The sequence below is a fragment of the Mustela nivalis genome, assembly GCF_964662115.1.
Source record: "Mustela nivalis genome assembly, chromosome: 12".
Taxonomy (NCBI): Eukaryota; Metazoa; Chordata; class Mammalia; order Carnivora; family Mustelidae; genus Mustela; species Mustela nivalis.
The window spans coordinates 20205319-20227360 of NC_139031.1; the positions used below are offsets into that span (position 1 = coordinate 20205319).

Below are 22042 nucleotides of genomic sequence, written 5' to 3' on the forward strand. Positions count from 1 at the left end.
GTAGTAATCAGTAGAATAGGAGAAACGGGTAAAAAGAAGAAAGACAGAGGCTCAGTTACAAGGAAAGCTACCACAGTGATTCCTTGCTAGTAGAATTGTTCCAAGACCCTAAACAATTCTTCATTAGGCCTCACTGTTCAAAGGTTGAGGCAATGTCTGGATATTCTCATAACTTTTCTTTTAGTGATATATCCTAAGAATGTCTTTATCCTTTAGTCCCTGAAATAACTTAACAAACACACCTACCATCCTTTTAAATCCAGTCTAGAGATCCATTTTCCTAGAAGGTTTGTTTTCTCTCTTCTTTTTTTCTAAGCTTTCTTTGGCCTGCAAAAACTCATCACTGCGTTTATGTCTGTAGTCTAGAATTCTGTTTCAGCCAACAACTGTGCCCTGTACCTAAAATAACAGGAATTAATCCTAATAAAAAGTTTTTCTTTTGTCTCTTTCTACCCTAAATTGTTGGTAAGTGCATAAATTTGAATGTTATAGGGAAAAATAATAGTAGCACTTTATTTACTGTACTGTGTGGTACCATTAAGAACAAAGACTTATTTCTTGGCATATAGTGTATTTCTATCTCTACAAATTTATATTTTAACTAAATAGAATATATAACTGTTTTCCATAAGAACAATAATGAAAATAAACAAGCCAACCCAGCAGCATAGGGTAGGGTCCCACAGAATGAAATACCAGGTGTCTAATTTAATGTGAAATTTAAATAAGAAAGGTAATTTTCATGCTCTATTCAACTGATATAAACCAACTTCTATCTATTCTGCCTGCAATGCAGAAATGTTCCTTAAACTCTTGAATTCATCTAAAGATTGGTAGGAAAAAAGGTCTATGTCTTTTCAAATATCTACAGTGGGCCGGGGTACCTGGCTGGCTCTGTCAGTTGAGCATGTGACTCTTTGATCTTGAAGTTTTGAGTTTGAGCCCATACTGAGGGGTAGAGATTACTTAAGAATAAAATCTTCAGAGGTGCCTGGGTGGCTCAGTGGGTTAAAGCCTCTGCCTTCAGCTCAGGTCATGATCCCAGGGTCCTCTCTGCTTGGCAGGGAGCCTGCTTCCTCCTCCCTCTCTCTCTGCCTGCCTCTCTATTTGTGATCTCTGTCTGTCAAATAAATAATAACATAAAATCTTAAAAAAAATCTTTAAAAATAAATAAAAATAAAAATATATAAAATAAATAAATAAAATGGGCCTTTTGCTATCAGTTCAAATTAGTTGTAGACAGGAGTCTCAAGATGCTCTGACTGCTCTCCTCTCATACCCATATCCGTCAAGAAATTCTGTTGGTGCACCTTACTGGGCTTTCTTGGTCTCTTTCATGGAGTATCTCTTCTTCTGCCTTCCCTCAAATGGTGGTGGTCATCAAATAATGCCAACATCTCTCTATTCTTCTCATTCTAACCAAGCTCCTTTTCTTTACTGATCACTCACAAAAGTAATAATAACTGGCCCATGCCTTTCCTTCAAATATTAACACGTGGTCTCTAAAACCTGAAGTATATCAAACTGAGTTCATCCTTCTAACACACAAACCTGTTGTTTCTGAAGAATTTCCCATCTGAGTGAACACAGCCACAACCTCAAATTTACTCAGTTATTTTGGGAAAGCTGAGTGTGTTATTCCTCAATGTAAAAATGTAAAATTCCTCAATGTAAAAACTTTTAAGGCTCTCCTTTTACTCAGAGTAAAGCCAGAGACCCTTCACCAACTGTCCCCTTCTTAGCTCTCTGACCTCATTTCTTACCACAATTACCTCACTTACTCTGCTTCTACCACACTGTTCTCCTCAATTGACTCCTCAAATAATCCAGGCATATTTTTAACCTCAGAGCCTTGTCTATTACCTATCTGGAACACTTTTCCTCTCAAATTTCTACATGATTCATTCCCTCATATCCTTTATTTTTTTAAAAAAACATTTATGTATTTATTTCAGAGAGGAAGCGAGAGGGCAAACATAAGAGGAAGTTGGGGGAAGGGCAGAGGGAGAGGGAGAATCTCAAGCTGACTGCACTGAGCATGGAGCCTGATGTGATCTCATGACCTTGATCTCACAACCCTGACATCATGACCTGAGTCGGTTACTTAACTGACTGAGCCACCGAGGTAACCCTCCTCCCTTGGGTTCTTTAGGTCACTACTCAGTTGTCACCTTTGCAGTGAGGTCTATCCTAATATTCTTGTTTAAAAAACACATACCCAGCTCCCTCACTTGCACAAAAATAGTTCTAAACCTCTTTTAGTTCTTTTTCATAGTACTTATTAACATATAAATTCCTTATTATGTTTACTGCTAGTCTTCCTTCAGAAGACAGAAACTCAAGAGATAGGAATTTTTGCTTATTTTCTTCTTTGACATATCCACAGAGCCTAGGATAATATTTAGTAACTACTCAGTAGGTGCTCAATAAATATTTCTTAAATGAATGAAGTTTCATTGCTGTTTATAAAAACCCGCAGGCAATTGCTCTGACCATTTTACACACAAGCACAGTGATCTCCAGAAAGATTAAGTTACAAGGCTTGAAGATCAATCCAAGGTGCAGGTCTGATACTTCTTCCAATATAAGACATTAGCTCTAAGAACTTAAGTCAAAAAGTAATCACAATTAGAAAAGAAGAATACTGTGTTCCATATTTTTATTCTACTGTTACTACTCTAATTGAAAATTCTCTATATAAATGGATAGGGTCTTTAACTATTCTTAAATTCTCCTTTCAAGGCTTTTCTGGTTTCAGTTCTGAGATGAGCTAGCCTATACTTCTTTTCCCATGGTAGAAAATTTCAAAAGCTACTTCTTTGCCCCATCATACACATTTGTTGCCTCTCAGCTTTGGTCACTATTTTATGAACCATTCTCACCCCCACAAAATTTGCTAGAATCTTTCATCATATATTTAAAGATTTAAATGATTTGTTACTGACTACTGTCTTTTATTCTTTATCCACTGACATTCCTTACTTTATGCCTTTTACCAGCACAAGCCGCTAACAATGTTTGTATTTAAAACTTAAAACATGCCATAATATATATTTCAGATTCTCACAAACTGTCATTTCACCTGCCCACTGATAAATTTTCAAAAGAGAAAAACTGTCAAAGGTAAAAAAAAAAAAAAATTAATACTTCTCAGAATGGCATGATTATGAGAAAATGAATAATCCTACTTACTTCTGGAAGGAATGAAAGTCAACTTTCTGTAAGGCAAATGATAATTAACCAATTCTATCAATATCCTACAGAATTTTGATAGGGGTACATATGGAAGCATATAATAATATCACATTACTATTAATTTATAATAGAAAACACACTGGAAATAAGCTATATATTTTACAAAAGTAAACGGGTAAATTACATAAAACAGAACACTATGCAGTCATTAGAATTATAATTTGTATTTGTTAACATGGTAATAAGATGTTTGCAATATACCATTCATTGAAAGAAATAAGATTCAAAGCATTATGATCTCCATTTTTCAGTTAAGCAAAAATATATGTGTGCACATATAAAGGATATATACCAAAACAGGAAGCTGTTATTTCTCAATGACAGGATGATGAATGAGTCAATTATTTTGCAGGCTGAGAGGACTTATTATTTTTTTTTTTATTAACCACCCATTACTTTTTAAAATTAAAAGCCAGAGGAAAGTGTTTATAAGTGAATTCAAATTCTTACATATAGCGCTAAAAAAATCTCTAATCTCCCAACGGGCTTTTGGTCAGGAAATTTTTCAAAAGAGGTCAATTTAATATCCAACTACCAGCTGCTGTATCTGAAGTAGAAAAAGAATAGTTTAATTTCCCTAAATTTGTTTCATCCTTTGAAAAACTAACTTTAACATTAAGTAAAATACAAAGGAATAAAATTTTATCAGTGTAAACCTTAGTTGAAGGTGCCTGAAGCTTAAATCTTATTAATAAAACAGAATTTATCTTTTGTCATCCAGTCAACAAGAGGATTCAGACCCTTTCTCCCGAATATGGAGATAGGAAATACACTAATTAGTCACCGTAATGCCAAAGTAACAGAAATAACTAGCTTCCGTTATTATCTCTCAAGCACAACTTGTGAAAGTGGAGATATGAAGAATAAGTAAACGGGGTATGATAAAGGAAAACAGTTTAATAATTTATACCACACAGAGGTTTTTATGTATTTATATTATATATAAAATATAATACATAAATATATACGAGACATATAAACATGTATGTGTAAACACACAGACATCCACGAGCGCATGTGTAGTGATGATGGCGGTGGTGAAGTGATGAACGCTGGGGTCAAAATACTCAGGACCGTATCCTGGCTGTGTCGCTAATGGCTGAGTGACTCTAGGTGAATTATGTAACCCATTTAAAAATACCTCATTTCTTCTTTTATAAAATAGTGATAAGAATTGCCTTACTGTAGAAATAATATGCAAGATCTAGCACAAAAATTGCAAAAATAAATGGTAACTATTATCATCATTAAAGGCTAACCTTCTCCTTTCAAACCATAAATTTTTCTTAATGCCAAACATTACCAATAACTGAAAGGACAGATACGCTTTCCTACATTTTTCAGTAGCCCATCACCTGCTAGGGCTCAAAAGCAAACATGATCCAGGAAATATATATGAAAATGTTTGATTACATGATTTTGCAACTAAATGGCAAAGGTAATGATGTAAAACCAAAATCATATTTGAAGTTTTATTCTGAAACACCAGATTAGAAAGATATTTAGTCAATTATATCATCTAATTCACTGTTAAGAAAGTTACCAACTGGCTAGGCATATGGCAATAATATAGAACTGATCTGCTTTGTACTGAGTAGGTCTTGTTACTGGAAGATAGGCTCATCACCTTCATATAAATTTCTTCTATGTAACAGTCACAAAATTTTCTTGTTCTATATCTAGAAAATTTTAGCATCAGTGTGTATCTTCACTTTGCAGCTTCCTTTGAAACAGGAAAGCAAAAATAAGGAAAGTAACAGGGCATTTACAAGAGTCACGATCTTCATAGTATTTATACTGTTGTTTTAGTAAATTTCCAAAGACAAAGCCCCATCTCCGAAGTCGAGCTAACACCAACCAACAGCTAATAATGTTAAATAAAAGTTTTCAGTGAAGTATTTTTATACCTGTGTTTTCTTATCAGGTACTTGCAGTGCCTCAGTAAGTAATCTTTTGAAGGCCTACATAACTTCAGTGACCAGAAGTCATCTAATCTCATCTTTGGGGAGCAAGATTTTCCTGGATTCCCACCAAATAAATAATGGACCTAAAATAAACAAAACAAGCCACATTTTAAGATGCACACATACTGAGGAAACCACACAAGTCAAAGTAAAATTTCTTCATTTTTTTAAAATTTCTTCATTTTGACAGGAATGTGTAACAGTAATAATTAAAACATTATTGCATTTCTACCAAAGGCTTCTTTTGATGTTTCTCACTTCCATTTTACTTTAAAGTACTGTGGCTACTTCCTTAAGCTGCATTTTAGATTAAAATGAGTTGTATTACCACAATTATACTGACAATGTAAGACATGAAACAAAAGCAATGATAGTAAGAAGCTAATCCACGATACAGAGTTTACTTTAGGGAAACAAACAATGGGGATTATTAAGTAAACCAAGTGTTGGTCATAATAACAAACAAGATCTTTAATAAAACTCTGACACACATGTTGAATCACTGAAGGTCAACAGTAACTAGAAACTTTTTAAATTTTAGCATCTTAATTCTGCCTTAGGCTTACTGCCAAATATTAAGTGGTACATATAATTTGTGGCATAGCTTTTTATTTTTTTTTTAAACTTTTTTTTTTTTAAGATTTTATTTATTTATTTGACAGGCAGAGATCACAAGTAGGCCGAGAGGCAGGCAGAGAGAGAGAAGGAGGAAGCAGGCTCCCCGCTGAGCAGAGAGCCCGATGCAGGGCTCGATCCCAGGACCCTGGGATCATGACCTGAGCCGAAGGCAGAGGCTTTAACCCACTGAGCCACCCAGGTGCCCCGCATAGCTTTTTAAATATTACATAATACCCCAAAAAAGAAAAGAAAAAGGAATGTAATAATGATTTAATTGGTTTAATTTTAGTGATATTCTGCACTTAAACTGTTTTTGAAAACATGTATGTTCAAGACCATTAAACAATGGTGATATTTTTATCCTATAGATCAAAACTCATTTACCATTTAATCTGGGAGACTCTAAGAGAAATGACTTTTATTCAGTTCTATGGTATTGTTTACCTAAAGGTCTGAAATGATATGGAATTTAAATGATCACCTATCGCCTACACAGAAATACAAGCTTTGTCAGTAAGTTATTATATAATCTGAGCCCAATCACTAACCTATATGAAAAGTTTAAGGGAGACATGGTTTAAAGAAACCACCTTGAACATTTAGCGACACTAAAACTTGAGAATGCAGGACTGTTTTTGTGAGGCCAATGGAAAAGACACATCAATCATAGATAGGAAAAATAAAGATAAAAGACTTCTTACACAATAGGAAAAGCTAAAATCAGAAGTTACATATACTTTTTCCTATCATGAGACAAGGTATCCTAGTGATAAAAACTGTACATTTTTTAGTTGGATACTGATATTATAGAAACAACAGGTCATGCTACACAGGGAGAAAGGATATTCAATGTCTGCTACATATTCTATGAGTGTCTGCTATATCATAACTTTTTATTCAAATGTACTTAAAAATATGCAGAAACATGTATTTTGGGATTCTATCAGATTATAGGTCTTGGAAAGTTTACAAACTGATGTAGTGATGGTACCTTGTGTAACTCATCATATACAAGCTGATGGGCAAATCTTGGACATGGTTCTTCCTCCTGAAGACTTTTACTTGGATTATCCTTTGCAGCTTGATCATTCTTATAGACGCAAGACCTGCAAGACATGGCTTTTTAAGGCATTCTACCCTAAAAAATTAGCAGCATACATAATGTTAATACAACTTTAGCAAGCCAATTATGTCTATTTCCAACAACAATTTTACAAATTTGGGGACGCCTGGGTGGCTCAGTTGGTTGAGCTGCTGCCTTCAGCTCGGGTCGTCATCCCAGCGTCATGGGATCGAGTCCCACATCGGGCTCCTTGCTCCGCAGGGAGCCTGCTTCTCCCTCTGACTCTGCCTGCCACTCTGCCTGTGCTCGCTCTCTCTCTGACAAGTAAATAAATAAAATCTTTTAAAAAATTTTTTTTACAAATTTGTTCATATCAAATCTGAAAAGTCCTGGTCAAGCTCACACAATAGTATGAATTTGTTAAGAATGAAGGTTTTGTTTGTTTGTTTGTTTGCTTTTTAATACTATTCATTTATTTGACAGACAGAGAGAGTGAACACAAGCAAGGGAGCAGCAGGCAGAGGGAGGAACCGGCTTTCCACTGAGCAAAAGGAGCCCAAAGTGGCACTCGATCCCAAGACCCTGGGACAATGACCTCAGTGGAAAGCAGACACCCAACCAACAGAGCCACCCAGGTGTCCCTAGAACGAAGTTCTTACATTCTTTTAATGTCCATCCCAAACCTCACTTAAGAAGCTATTTTATGTTATGAAACATAACAGCACATGAGAAAGCTCAAACCAAAGTCTAAAAGACAAGATAATCTCATCTATTTATTCACAATACAAAAATTCACAGATTTCTTTCAGTTTTACTGCTTAAAATAGATGTCCTACTTAGGAAATAATAAATTCCTTAGTTGCTGCATGGAGGAAGTTCTCTCTGAAGCGCCTATTTTGTAAAATATCCACTTATGCAGTAATCACGGAAATGTCAGAGCTGGATTCTCTGGGCCATTGTTTTCCAAAGCAAAATGTGCAGTACTAGTTCTGTGAGATGCTCTATGACAAAAAGGTCCTGGTTTGAAAACACTAAATAATGCCTGCCACCCTGCTCTACTAAAATCAGTTCATTTATCCAAACTAAGTCCACCTGGAGGGGAAGGGAAGGAAAAACAAAAGATAAAAACAGAGAGGGAAGCAAACCATAAGAGACTCTTAAATATAGAGAACAAACTGAGCCTTACTGGAGGGGAGGTGGGTTGGGAGGGATGAGCTACATGGGTGATGGGCATTAGGAGGGCACTTATTAGGATGAGCACTAGGTATTATATGGAAGTGATGAATCACTAAATTCTACTCCTGAAGCCAATACTACACATATGTTAACTAATTTGAATTTAAATTAAATAAAACAAAATTAAGACTACCTGGGAACATTAAAAAAAACATTGTTCTCAATTTTACACTCTGACTTGGTGGCAAAATCTAGACTACAATACAATTCTCTTGACTTCCAGATCAGGAATCATCCATTAACTGAAGAAATCAGAGGTAAAATCCATTCACAGAACATCACTGTATACATAGGCACCAAAACTGACTTTTCCCAACACAGGCATAGCTCTCAGATGTTGTGGGTTCAGTTCCAGACCACCACACTAAAGCAAATACCGTAATTAAGTCAGTCAAAGGAATTCTATTGTTTCCCAATGCATACAAAAGTTATGTTTATACAATAGTCTATTAAGTATGCAACAGCATTATGTTAAAAAAATGCATATAGCTTATTTAAAAAATACTTTATTGTTAAAAAATGCTAACCAACCTGATTTTTCAGCAAGTCACAGTCTTTTTGGTGGTGGAGGGGTTTACCTCAATGTTGATGGCTATTCACTCATCAGAGTGGTGGTTGCTGAAGGCTAGGGGAGCTGGGCAATTTCTTAACCAGCTGACCATTGAACACCATGGGTTTGAACTACAGGGATCCACTATAATGCAGATTTTTTTACAGTATGGTGTGGTAAATGTATTTTCTCTCTCCTCATGATTTTCTTAACATTCTTTCCTCTATCTTACCTTATTGTAAGATTACAGTACATAATACATATAACATACAAAATACGTATTAGTCAACTGTTTATGTTATTCACAAGGCTTCTGATCAACAGTAGGCTATTAGAAGTTGCGTTTTTTTTTTTTTTAAGATTTTATTTATTTATTTGACAGAGAGAGATCACAAGTAGACAGAGAGGCAGGCAGAGAGAGAGAGAGAGAGAGGGAGGGAGAGAGGGAAGCAGGCTCCCTGCTGAGCAGAGAGCCGGATGTGGAACTTGATCCCAGGACCCTGAGATCATGACCTGAGCTGAAGGCAGCGGCTTAACCCACTGAGCTACCCAGGCGCCCCAAGAAGTTGGGTTTTTTTTTTTTTTTAAAGATTTTATTTATTTATTTGACAGACAGAGATCACAAGTAGGCAGAGAGGCAGGCAGAGAGAGAGAGAGAGAGAGAGGGAAGCAGGCTCCCTGTTGAGCAGAGAGCCCGATACGGGGCTCGATCCCAGGACCCTGAGATCATGACCTGAGCTGAAGGCAGCGGCTTAACCCACTGAGCCACCCAGGCGCCCCAAGAAGTTGGGTTTTTAGGGAGTCAAATTATGCATGGATTTCCAACTGTATGATAGTTGGCCCCCCTGAGTCCTGTGTTGTTCAAAGGTCAAGTATAATGAAATTAGCTGCATCAACTGACTCCCTTTCATGAACTACTTCTCTCTAGCATAGGATGCTGTTTGACAACATTTTACCCATGAGTAAACTACTTTCAAAATTGGAGTAAATCCTCTCAAACCCTGCCACTGCTTTATTCATTTTTTTAAATTTTCCTTTTCAGTGTTCCAAAATTCATTGTTTATGTACCACACCCAGTGCTCCATGCAATACATGCCCTCCATAATAACCACCAGGCTCACCCAACCCCCACCTTCCTCCCCTCTAAAACCCTCAGTTTGTTTCTCAGAGTCCACAGTCTATCATGGTTTGTCTCCCCCTCTGATTTCCCCCAATTCACTTCTCCTCTCCATCTCTCAATATCTTGTTATTCCTTATACTCCACAAGTAAGTGAAACCATATGATAACTGACTCTCTCTGCTGGACTTACTTCACTCAGCATAATCTCTTCCAGTCCCGGCTGCCACTGCTTTATTAACTAAGCTTATGCAATATTCTAAATCCTTTGTTGTCATTTCTACACTCTTCAGTCTCCACCAGGAGTGGAGACTATGGCATCCTATTTCCATCTCAAGAAACCATTTTATCAATGAGAGATTGCAGCAATGCAGTCACGACTTAAAGCTCTACTTCTAATTCTTATTCTCTTGCTTTCCATCACATCTGCAGTTACTTCCTCCACTGAAGTCTTGAACCTCTCAAAGTCATTGATGAGTGCTGGAATCAGCTTCTTCCAAATTCCTGTTCATGCTGGTATTTTTTACGTCTTCCCACAAATCTGAATGCTCTTCATGGCATCTAGAATGGTGAATCCTTTCCAGAAGATTTTCATTTTTCTTTGCCCAGATCCATCAGAGAAATTCATAATCTATGTTAGCCATAATCTTATGAAATGTATTTCTTAAATAAGAAGACTTCAAAGTTGAAACAACTCATTGATCCATAGGCTACAGAACGAATGCTGTGTTAGCAGGCATGAAAACAACATTAATCCCATTCTACATCTCCATTAGAGCTCTTGAACAACCAGGTGCATCCTCAATGAGCAGTAATACTTTGAAATAAATCTCTTTTTTTGAGAAGTGGGTCTCAACAGCAGGCTTAAAATATTCAGTAAACCATACTATAAACAGATGTGCTTTCTTCTAGGCTTTGTTGTTCCATTTACAGAGCACAGGCACCGTAGATTTATCATAATTTTTAAGGGTCCTAGGATTTTCAAAATGATAACTGAGCACTGTCTTCAACTTAAAGTTACCAACTGCATTAGCCCCTAACAAGATTGTTAGCCTGTCCCCTGAAGCCTTGAAGCACTGACTTGGCACTGACTTCTCCTCTCTAGCTATGGAAGTCCTCAATGGCATCCTATTCCAATAGGAGGCTATTTCATCTACAATGAAAATTTGATGTTTATTGTACTCACCTTCATTAATAATCATAGTTAGATCTAATTTAACTTGTAGCTTCTACATCAGCACTTAGATGTTATCAAGATAGCTTCTTTCTTTAAACATTAGGAACCAACCTCTGCTAGCTTCAAACTTTCCTTTTGCAGTTTCCTCACCCCTCTCAATCTTCACAAAATAGAAGAGTAAGGGCCTTGCTCTGGTGCAGGCTTTGGCTTAAGGGAATGTTGTGGCTGGTTTGATCTATCCAAAACACTAAAACTTTCTTCATATCAGCAATAAGGATGTTTTGCTTTAACATTCATGTGTTCACTGAAACAGCACTTCTAATTTCCCTCAAGAACTTCTCCCTTGCATTCACAACTTGGCACAAAAGGACTAGCTTTCTCCCTTTACTTGAACACTTAGAGGCCTTTGTAGGGTTATTAATTGGCCTAATTTCAATATGGTTATGTCTCAGGGAATAAGGAGGTCTAGGGAGAGGGAGAGAGATGAGGGAACAGCTGGCTGGTAGAATGGTCAGAACGCATATAATATTTATAAATTAAGCTCACCATGTCATATGGGCCCAGTTCATGATGCTCCCAAAACAATTACAACAATACCATCAAAGATCACTGATCACCATAATAAATATAATAACAATGAAAAGACTTTAAATACTTTGAGAATTATCAAAATGTGACATACTGAAATAAAGTGAGCAAATTCTGCTGGAAAAATGGTGCTGACAGACACGCTCAACACAAAGTTGCTATAAACCTTCAACTTGTAAAAACTGAAACATGTACAAAGTGCAATAGAGCAAAGCACAATAAAATGAGGTATGCCTGTACTGACATTCAAATGTGTGACATCCCAAATTAACACAAGTCTTTCTATTTCTGTCTTTTGAAGAAACTAACATCCTCAAATAAATGTTACATTGGGATTGAGACACGGACCAAAGCTCCTTACCAACTATTCCTCACAATGTCATAAATCCAGAATGAATTTCTGACATTCTCCTCCCTCTTTTCCTTGTCTTTGCTGAGTCCAGATAAGACATGTATTTCATTCAGTTCTGGATCAATGGTTGCTCTCTGTGTGAATCCTGTCATTGGAACTATAAATTGAGAGAGAAAATAAGATGACAACATTCATGTTAAATAACAGAGTAGAACCACTATATAAAAGATATATCCAACAGACTACATAACTTTTGTATTACACAACAAATAATGGTTTATTATGTTCTCCCTGCTCTAGAATGTAAACTGTACAAGGGCAGAGGTAGTTTGGTTCACTATGTAGTTCCTAATGCCTGGCAAGTAGTTACTCAACTATTTGTTGAAAGAATAAATGAATGCTAACTACCAGAAGAGAGCTATAATGCAGGAAAGAGGTATGCAATGTAATCATTTTTTATTGAGGGAACAAAGGTCAATGCTTTATTAACTGATTTTTTATCTCAGCTCTAACGTTAATAGCAGAGGTAAAACATTCAAATGTTGACTTGGAAAAATACAAATTTGACAGAAAATGAAACATCTTTAATAAGGCTAGAGTCATTTAAAATATCCCTTTATGACACACAATGAAATGACATAATTTCCAAGTAAAAACAAGAACATTTTGGTGTATAATATGCCTTTTTGTTTTCCTGAATAGTTCAAACTGCCTAGAGATAATAATATTTTATTTTTCTAAGAAATCCACTAAATCCCCTAAATGAGTGATTGTCATTCTGCATTATCCAGTGATTTGCGAAACACTGACACAACAAATGTAAATTTTTCTCACCACTGTTATATGGAAATATTAGTTGAAATGTAATTTTGTGGATCATGATATAATTCCATGAATCTAATACAATGTCATTGTTTCAACACTGTATTTCTTTTATACATGAACAATCATCATATGCTCAAAATGCTAAATAATTATCAGACAAAGTAAAATATTTCAATCAATTCAGAATATTATGGCAGGAGATGCTAGCCACATTGATCTTCATTTGTCTTTATCTACTTTAGCAGGGTCAAATAATCCAGCATTTATTTTTTCCTAGTTTACCTCAATTAATGTGCCCTTTCACATTCCTATTCAATACATTTGTGGACTATTTTATTTTTTTATTATCTATTTTAAATTTCTTTTTTAAGATTTTATTTATAATTTGAGAGAGGGAGAGGAAGGCTCCTTCTGGACCAGAGAGCCCAATGTTGGCCCAATTCCAAAACCCTGGGATCATGACCTGGGCTGAAAGCAGACACTCAACCAACTGAGCCACCCCGGTGCCCCTGTTGGTGGAGTGATTTATAGACTATCCAATGCATTCCACAATAAACATGCTAAAAATAATGCACACACATATAACACAAATATGTTTGTATTTATACACATATATGCACATCAATCTAATCTTAGTAATGATCTCAGCCCTCATGCCATGGTCTTTAGTGGTTATGTAAAGTCTGGTATTTTCCTAATGATGCTTTCTAAAGTTCCAAGGTTCTGCCCTCTGTTCCTCAGATAACCTTGGAAGAAAGATAAAACAGTAAAGAAATGAAATCACTTTTGTTAGTGGTAGAAGTAGAGGACATACATAACTGTACTGTATTTAAAATTTATTGCATTTAAATTTTTCATTCCATTGCATCTTAATACTGAGCCTTTAAATTAAGAATTCTCGGGACGCCTGGGTGGCTCAGTCAGTTAAGTGGCTGCCTTTGGCTCAGGCCATGATCCCTTTGGCTCAGGTCCTGGGATGGAGTCCTGCATCCTTTCTCGGCAGGCAGCCTGCTTCTCCTTCTGCCTCTGCCTGCCACTCTGCCTGCCTGTGCTCTCTCCCTCTCTGACAAATAAATAAAATCTTAAAAAAAAAAAAAAAAAAAAAGGAATTTCCTAAGACTAGTTGGCAAACTCTGTTTTGATCTGGCCTACCTAGGGTCAAAGCAGGCCTCCTCATATAATCATTTACATTTTCTCTGTGGCTGTTTTCAATCCTACGAAAGCAAGGTAACACTTGCAATACTGTATGTATGACTCACAAAACTGAAAATATTTACACACATATAAAAAGTGTGCCAATCCCTGTTCTATAATCTTTTAAAAGTATCAGAAATGTATGACTTACTATAAACTAATGCAACAAGCCACTTACCCTAAGTAAGGACTCACTACAGAAATGGAAATTTTGGAAACCAGCAGAGAGGGAAAGAAATTTTGAATTCTATAAAATGGAAGTGGAGTCATCAAAGAGAGGGATGCAAAGGAGTACTGGCCAGGGGGTGGTGGTGGTGGTGGTGGAAGCATGTGAGAATGTGGAAGAATGCCAAAACCAAATTTTACATGCTTCTCTTTCTGGACTGTCACATTTTGCCCAGAAGCAGCTTGGGGGCAGTAGAGAAAAATGAAAAGGATTACTTCTCAAAAATAGAAGCAGTGGCAGGTTTACAATACTCAGGGACATCATGCTTATAAAATCTATACCATAAGGTATTATAAAACATTACTTTGATTACAAAGCATACTAGGAACCACATATTTCCCATTTCTTTGATCTTCCGTATCTCATGCACTTCTTACTCAGCATAATGTTGATTTTACTTTCCAGTTATACGTTCAAGTCTATTAGTGACTTTTAAACAGCTTTACACAGAGATAATTCATATGCCATACAATTCACCCATTTATAGTGTACAGCTTGGTATTTTTTTGGTATATTCACTATAGAATCATCCTCACAATGTAATTTTTGATCATTTACAATACAGAAATGAGATGCGTGTCCCAAAAGTTTTTGAAAGCCAACCTAGGAACTTAAATACCAGTAAGTATTCGAAACAAAATAGAAGTAGAAAAATCTTTTAGATCTTCTCAATTAACTATGTGATTTCATGAAAGAAACTTTTTACTTTTTTAAAAAGATATTTTATTTATTTGAGAGAGCAAGCGAGTGGACGACAGAGCACAGAGGGAAAGGGAGAAGACTGCCAGCTCAGCAGGGAGCCTGCTGCAGGGCTTTATTCCAGGACCCTGAGATCATGACCTGAGTCGAAGGCAGATGCTAAACGGAGCCACCCAGGTGCCCCTACTCTATTTTTTCAAGTTTTTGTCTATTTGTTTGTTTGTTTTTAGTAATCTCTACACGGAATATGGGGCTTGAACTCATGAACCCCAGATTAAGAGTCACATGCTCTTCTGACTGAGCTGGCCAGGTACCACTTTGCAAGAAACATTTTTAGACTCTAAAGTTTTCTTATCCAAAAATTGAAAGTAGGGCTATATACCAGGTCTCTTCAAAGCTGAAATTTCTGTTAAGATCCTGCAGGGTGAGAGCAGTGAGAGAACCAATGTGCAGTGTGGACAGGCAAAGAGAGAATCCTGAGATACAGACAGCATTTAGGAGGCTGTTATGATGGTAACAAGTAAGGAAATATCAATAAAGAAGCATTATTTCCACAAAATGGATGTTATCAGCAGGAGGAGGATAGGTATTATGTCCTAAGCACAAAAATCCACTAGACGGACACCATAGGGACCAAGCTTGAAGCAGCATAAATGTGTGAAGAAAAGAGTAAAAATGTTTCACTGATTTTTTGGGGAAGCATCCAATATTTTACTCTAAGAATACTCAAAGGCAAAATTTCTCAGGGCAGGGAAAGATTTCTATTAATCTTTAAGTTTACATACTCTAACAAATATAATCTTTATTACGTACTACAGACAAGGAAAAATGTTTACATATAAAATGTTTGTATGTAATTAGAAAAATATGGAAGAACATACATCAAACCATAACCAATAATCATGTGTGGGGCAGTTAGGACACTTTTACTTTTGTTCTATAATATGCATTTTCCCAGTATATATTGTTTTTATAATTAATTATAAGGAAAAGAAAAATCCAAACCAAAATACAAAAAATATCTATCAGGGCATATATACCAGGGACTTTTGGTAGTAAGTGAAAAGCTCTCACACATCCTTCCATATTTGTCAGGAAAAAAATTTTACATTAATATTTGGAATCTTATTATTTAGATGGAAAGGGAATTCAGGTTTCAAAAGACAGTTTTATTGGCACTAAAATGAATATTTTTAAGCCATTTTGCTGGTATGAAGTTACAAAACTAAAACTAGGCATCCCTTTATTTGAATTAAAGTATTTTTTATTTTTTCTCTAAAAAATAAAAATGAAAACTTGTATCTGAGGAGTTCCTAACAATCAGGGAGTTAATTCAAATTTACACTGAATATATCTATGTTAATGGCCTCTTGCCTAATTTTTACAAAGTGCACTTAAGCTTAATTCCTACTTCCACTCTATGCCACATGAGTAACAATTCAAAAACATTAACAAAAAAATTTGTAAGTTTTCCAAATCCACCTTCAAAGGCACTCTAGTTTTCTCTAGGAAGCTATTAAAAATCTCAATTTCTATAATACTCTAAATCTCATTTGTTACCTCTTTGGAAACAGAAGAAAAAAACTTATTTTCATTTTAAATGCAGAGATTAAATGTTCTTATTAAATAAAAAGTAAAAAATTTGGTATGTATATATACATACATACATATAAGAATTATAGCTTAGCACTCACTAATAAGCCTTTTAGACTTTTGGATTTTTACTAGCAGAAGCTGCTTATGAAATCTAAACTTTGGGCCTCTTGGTTTCAGATAGCAAACTGAACACAAACTACATTATTCCTCTTTCCCAACATCCCACAACACTCGCAGGAAAGATATTCTGGCAAAAAGAAAGAGAAACCGTAGGAGGAAGAAGAAAGTACGTTACCAAGAGGTAAGAAATTTTGAGGCTCTGACAGTCAAGAAAAAGAGAGCCCACTCACCAGGGTAAAAGATAAAAAATTTCCAAGTAAGTTATCAAATACAAAAAGCAGGAGTACACTGTGAGGAGGGCTCCTGTGGAGAGAGCTTCTACTAAGGATGCAGGAGCCTGAATGAGAAGGAGAGCAGAGTTTCAAGTCACTGCAAAACTTCACACCGATATTAGGGAAGACAGCCTGGTGGACGAGATGTGCCATGCATCTATACACCATCGCTGGCCAGTGTCTTATGTAAGGGAGAAGCCGGCTGGGAAAGATGCCTACCCTATGGCACAGAAGTTACTGTCGTTTACCAGTCCTTTTTTTTTAAACTGAGATTTATGCATTTATTTATTTATTTGAGAAAGAGAGAGAGAGAGGGAACACGAGCTGGAGGAGTGCGAGAGGGAGAAGGCCACCCACTGAGCAGGGAGCCCAAAGCAGGGCTCCATTCCAGGACCCCGGGATCATGACAAGAGCCAATGGCAGCTGCTTAATGACTGAGTCACCAGGGGCCCCTTGTTTACCATTCTTAACTGATGTAGTCCTTTATTCATAGATTTTAATGTTTAGATAGAAATCACAAGACATATGAGAAAAATTTCAACCACTTTATAAGGAAAAATTATTTATAAAGATAAAAATAAATCACAGAAAGAAAAAGAACTTAAAAAAAAAACCCCAAACTCATTATCTTTGTAAAAATAAAAAGAATATTATACATATAAAACAAGAACAGGCATCCATAAAAAGGAATAGAAAATAAGATTTTTTAAAAAAGATTTTATTTATTTATTTGACAAGAGAAAGATCACAAGTAGACAGAGAGGCAGGCAGAGAGAGAGAGGGAAGCAGGCTCCCTGCTGAGCAGAGAGCCTGATGCGGGACTCGATTCCAGGACCCTGAGATCATGACCTGAGCTAAAGGCAGCAGCTTAACTCACTGAGCCACCCAGGCACCCTAGAAAATAAGATATTAAAGAGTAAATCTAGGACCAAAAAAATCAGATGACAAAATGAAAAAATATTGAGCATAGTTAGAAAGACAGTCAGTGGCTATAGGCTAAAAATGGTATTACCAGTATAGCAAAAGATAGAGAAATGATGACAGAAAAGTTACAGGACACAGAGGATAAAACCACTGAAGTAAGAAATCTGTCTGAGAACACTCAGGAGAGGGGAAACAACGTAGGGGAAAAAATAATGAAAGAAAATCTACCTGAATGATAGAAACAAGCAGGTGTCCTGTTTGAAAGAGCCCTGCGTGCTAAGCATGTTTTACAAACAACAACAAAAACCACAAAACTTTATATACAGGTATTCCTCCCTTTTTGAAAGTTTTCATGACACACTTTGCTTCTATGAAAGATCTACATTAGTACTTGTTTTAGCTAACTGAAAGAAATGCGGATGAATTTTCACCTTTACAAAAAAAAGGTGAAGAGCAAAAACAGCATGTGTTTGTTTCACAGTGAGCCCTTAGAGAGGCAGGTCGCACCCTCCCCAGGAACTACAACCAGCCTCTCCGCACCAAGCTGCCCCAGTTGTGAACAGTGTCTGTGCTTTATCTCAATTTATTTTGTGCATCAGTTAGCAAGATGTGTCCTAAGGTATCAGAAAAGTCTGAGAGAGAGGTTGTTTTTTGGGTCTGGGAAGAGTCAAATTTTTCCTTATAAATAAAGTGGTAATTGCTTCTTTGCTTTATGCCAGTTTGGCTTACAGAAGTTTTCACAGAAACACTATTTTTGAATAGAGGGAGAAACAGAAAAGAGAGAGAGAGATAAAGATCTCCTAATGAAACTTTAAAACTCTAGGAATAAAAAGAAAAATTTTTAAAGCTTCTACAGAGGGGAAAAAGCAGTTTATTACACACAGAAGAATAGTAAGTATCAAACTTACTAGACCTTTTATCTGTAACAATGAATGTTAGAATACAATGGAATAATAACTGTAAAATTCTGAGGAATATAAAAAGATAAGGAATTAAAAGTCTATTTCCAACAAGGAGGGCAAAATAAATGAATTTTTGGATTAGTGGAAATATGAAAAGTTATGTCAATGACTGCATATGAAACAATTCTTTGAGGAGCTATTTCAACAAAACTAAAAAGGAATCCAAGAAAAGGAATGATATGGGATGTAAGAAACAGTGGCAGTGATAGATGACACAGGAAAGCAAAAGGAAGCTTCAAAGAAAATAAAAATCCATTAGATTTTGAGCCTTTATAAGACATTTGGAATGAAAAATTTTAATAGTATTTTCGCACCTGTAAGTCCAATCACAATACCTGAATTATATATGGTACCCCACTACCCCTTTCATTGTTTAGAATTTTGGCCCTGATGTTTTTCTTCTGGCAACAATCAATTTTCTTAAGATAACTTGATCACCACTTAACACATACTTCTAACATATCCTAAATTTGTGAGTCTTGTTTGCAAACGGGTTTCCAATATGAGTCTTCATATAGCAAACCCTCCTAGGCATATATACCCAAGAATATTTCATTTCACACTAACGTATGAAAGGAGAATATAAATTTCTTGGTTTAAAGTCATTTTCCTTGATCACTTTTTTAAAAAAGATTTTATTTATTTATTTGACAGAGACAGTGAGAGAGGGAACACAAGCAGGAGGAGTGGGAGAGGGAGAAGCAGGCTTCCCTCTGAGCAGGGAGCCTAATGTGGGGCTCAATCCCAGGACCCTGGGATCATGACCTGAGCCGAAGGCAGATGCTTAACAACTGAACCACCCAGGAGCCCCTCCTTGATCACCTTTTAACTGTACTGTTTTCTTCCATCCACTACTGCTGTTGAGCTATCTGATGTCCATCCATCCATCCATCCATCCACTCATCCATCTTTCCTTTTGCATGTCATCTTTCTCTCTGAAATCTTTCATAATCTTCCCTATGTCTTTGATATTCTTAAGCAAACTTTAATATATCTAGGTAGGTGTCCCTTTATTCTTCCTGTCAGGTACACTATAAGCCCTTTCACCAATCTGAGGCCTTTTGCTTCCGAATTCTAGCAAATGTACCTCCCTTATTTTTTCAATTATTCTGCCCTCTTAAAATTTTATTTTTCTTTATTTACTCCTGTTAGGATGTTCACACTTGTACAATTCCTTTCCATATCCTCTAGTTTCTCTTATATATATATATATATATATATATATATTTTTTTTTTTTTTTTAAATTTTATTTATTTGAGAAAGAGAGAGAGAGAACTAGCTTGAGTGAGGGGAGGGGTATAAGGAGAAGCAGACTTTCCAATGAGCAGGGAACCAGACACAGGACTTGATCTCAGGACCCCAAGATCATGACCTGAGCTGAAGGCAGGTGCTTAACTAACTGAGATACCCAGGTGCCCCTCTTTTGTATTTTCTATCTCTTTATCTTTTTTCTTTCCTACTTTTTCCCTAAAGAATATTCATTCTCATTTTTCAACTAATTAATTCATTCACAGCCATTCTATTTTTAATATTTGTTGCAGTCTTCATTTCAAATATATTTATCATATGGTTTCCATTTGGTTCTGTTTTTACAATTTTTAGACTTTATTTCATATTACTAGTACATCCCTTTGTATCTTTATATTAATTATGTTTGTTTTGAACTCCTGGTTCAACAACTGTAATAATTCTGCTTTAGATCATATATGTTGTCAGTTTATTGATTTCTTTTGAGACATCTGTAGTCCTCAGCTGTCTAGTTATATCTCTGTGAGGTAGTATTTTCAACATACCAGCTATTCTTTCTTTTAAGATATATCAGGGAGGACCAAAGGTCAGGCCTTAAGTAGCATCAACACCAGTGAATTTAAGGAAAATGGAGGGGAAGAGCCATTAAGTAGTGAAGCCTATTCACAAAGAACCAGTTAATTACTCTACTTACTATCATCCCCCTATGTAAGGGTTTCACGGCTTTAGACCCTTTGGGGTAAGTAGAAGGCAATTTTCCTGGACTTAAAGGATGAAAGAGAAATGGATTACTGAGAGTAGATGGTCAGGCCACATCTAATTTCACCAATTCTCAACACAAGTAGGGTTTATGCACTGCCATAATGTTGTTCTTTGGATTCTGCACTAGTTGTACAAGCTAGTTTCTATAGTGAAGGAACAAGAATTAACTCAAGGTAATTCAGGGGACAGACAGCATTCTATCTCATTTAAAAGAGTTTCTGGAAGCTAGTTGCCTCTCATTTTATTTTTCTAGGGTTATTTCTGGGGTTTGGGTCTGGGAAGAGTCAAAATTTTTCCTTATAAATAAGTTCCCTTAGGAAGGGAACCATGTTAGTTTGCAACTCTGGCAGAAATCATTTTCATTCTATATTGTTTGAATTCTGCTTTATGAATTATGCACACTGCATTACTTCTACAGTAATTTTATTGAAATAAAAACTGGTTGAACAAAAACAGCATTATCGAAAACTAAAAAGTTCTAAAGGTCAAAACCAAGGAAGAAGTTTTCATTCTAATATGTTAGAACTATTAACAGTCTTCTGTATTAATTTTCTTCCCAAGAAGAAAAAAAGGCTATTTTTACAAATTTAATGGTTTCTAATGGGTAGTTGTGAGGTGAGGGGAAAAGAATAGGAGAGTTGTAACATACAATATTTTATTTTATTTATTTATTAAAAGATTTTAAAATTTATTTGTTATAGAGATACAGAGCGCAAGCACAGGCAGACAGAGTGGCAGGCTAGAGGCAGAGGGAGAAGCAGGCTCCCTGCCGAGCAAGGAGCCCGATGTGGGACTCGATCCCAGGACGCTGGGATCATGACCTGAGCCGAAGGCAGCCGCTTAACCAACTGAGCCACCCAGGCGTCCCCATACAATATTTTAAAAGCTTTCAGATTCAACTGGCAAAAAGCTCAACTGAATGGCATAAATCTTTACTAGTCTTTATAAACTGACTCACAAAGAAAAATTAAACAGATCAGTAAACAAGATCATTTGTTAATCACGAATACATTTTGAAAGAACACTTGTCTGAGGAATCAGAAGATAAGAACAACACAACAACTATTATACCCAACTTGTTTTTAGTTTTTACAGGAAATTACATTGATCATTCTTCAACTCTCCTATTTTTTCTTTAACACTTTTATTTTTTAAATTTTTATTTTTTTAAAAGTCTTTATTTGACAGAGAGATCACAAGTAGGCACAGAAGCAGGCAGAGAGAGGGGGGGGGGAAAGCAGGCTCCCCAGCAAGTTGAGATCCTAATGTGGGGCTCGATCCCAGGACCCGGAG

At 36.1% G+C, this 22042-nt stretch overlaps 1 protein-coding gene across 3 annotated transcripts in view; it reads right to left on the reverse strand.

Annotated features, from left to right (window-relative positions):
- MKLN1 (muskelin 1) overlaps positions 1 to 22042 on the reverse strand; it is a 306882-nt gene that overhangs the window by 21861 nt on the left and 262979 nt on the right. For all 3 annotated transcript variants that reach the window (XM_082694003.1, XM_082694002.1, XM_082694001.1), the window contains exons 13-15: positions 11930 to 12077; positions 6829 to 6943; positions 5163 to 5302 (exon numbers count right to left, since the gene is read on the reverse strand). In XM_082694003.1, the coding sequence (XP_082550129.1) occupies positions 5163 to 5302; positions 6829 to 6943; positions 11930 to 12077 (403 nt within the window). The remainder of the gene's footprint in view (positions 1 to 5162; positions 5303 to 6828; positions 6944 to 11929; positions 12078 to 22042) is intronic.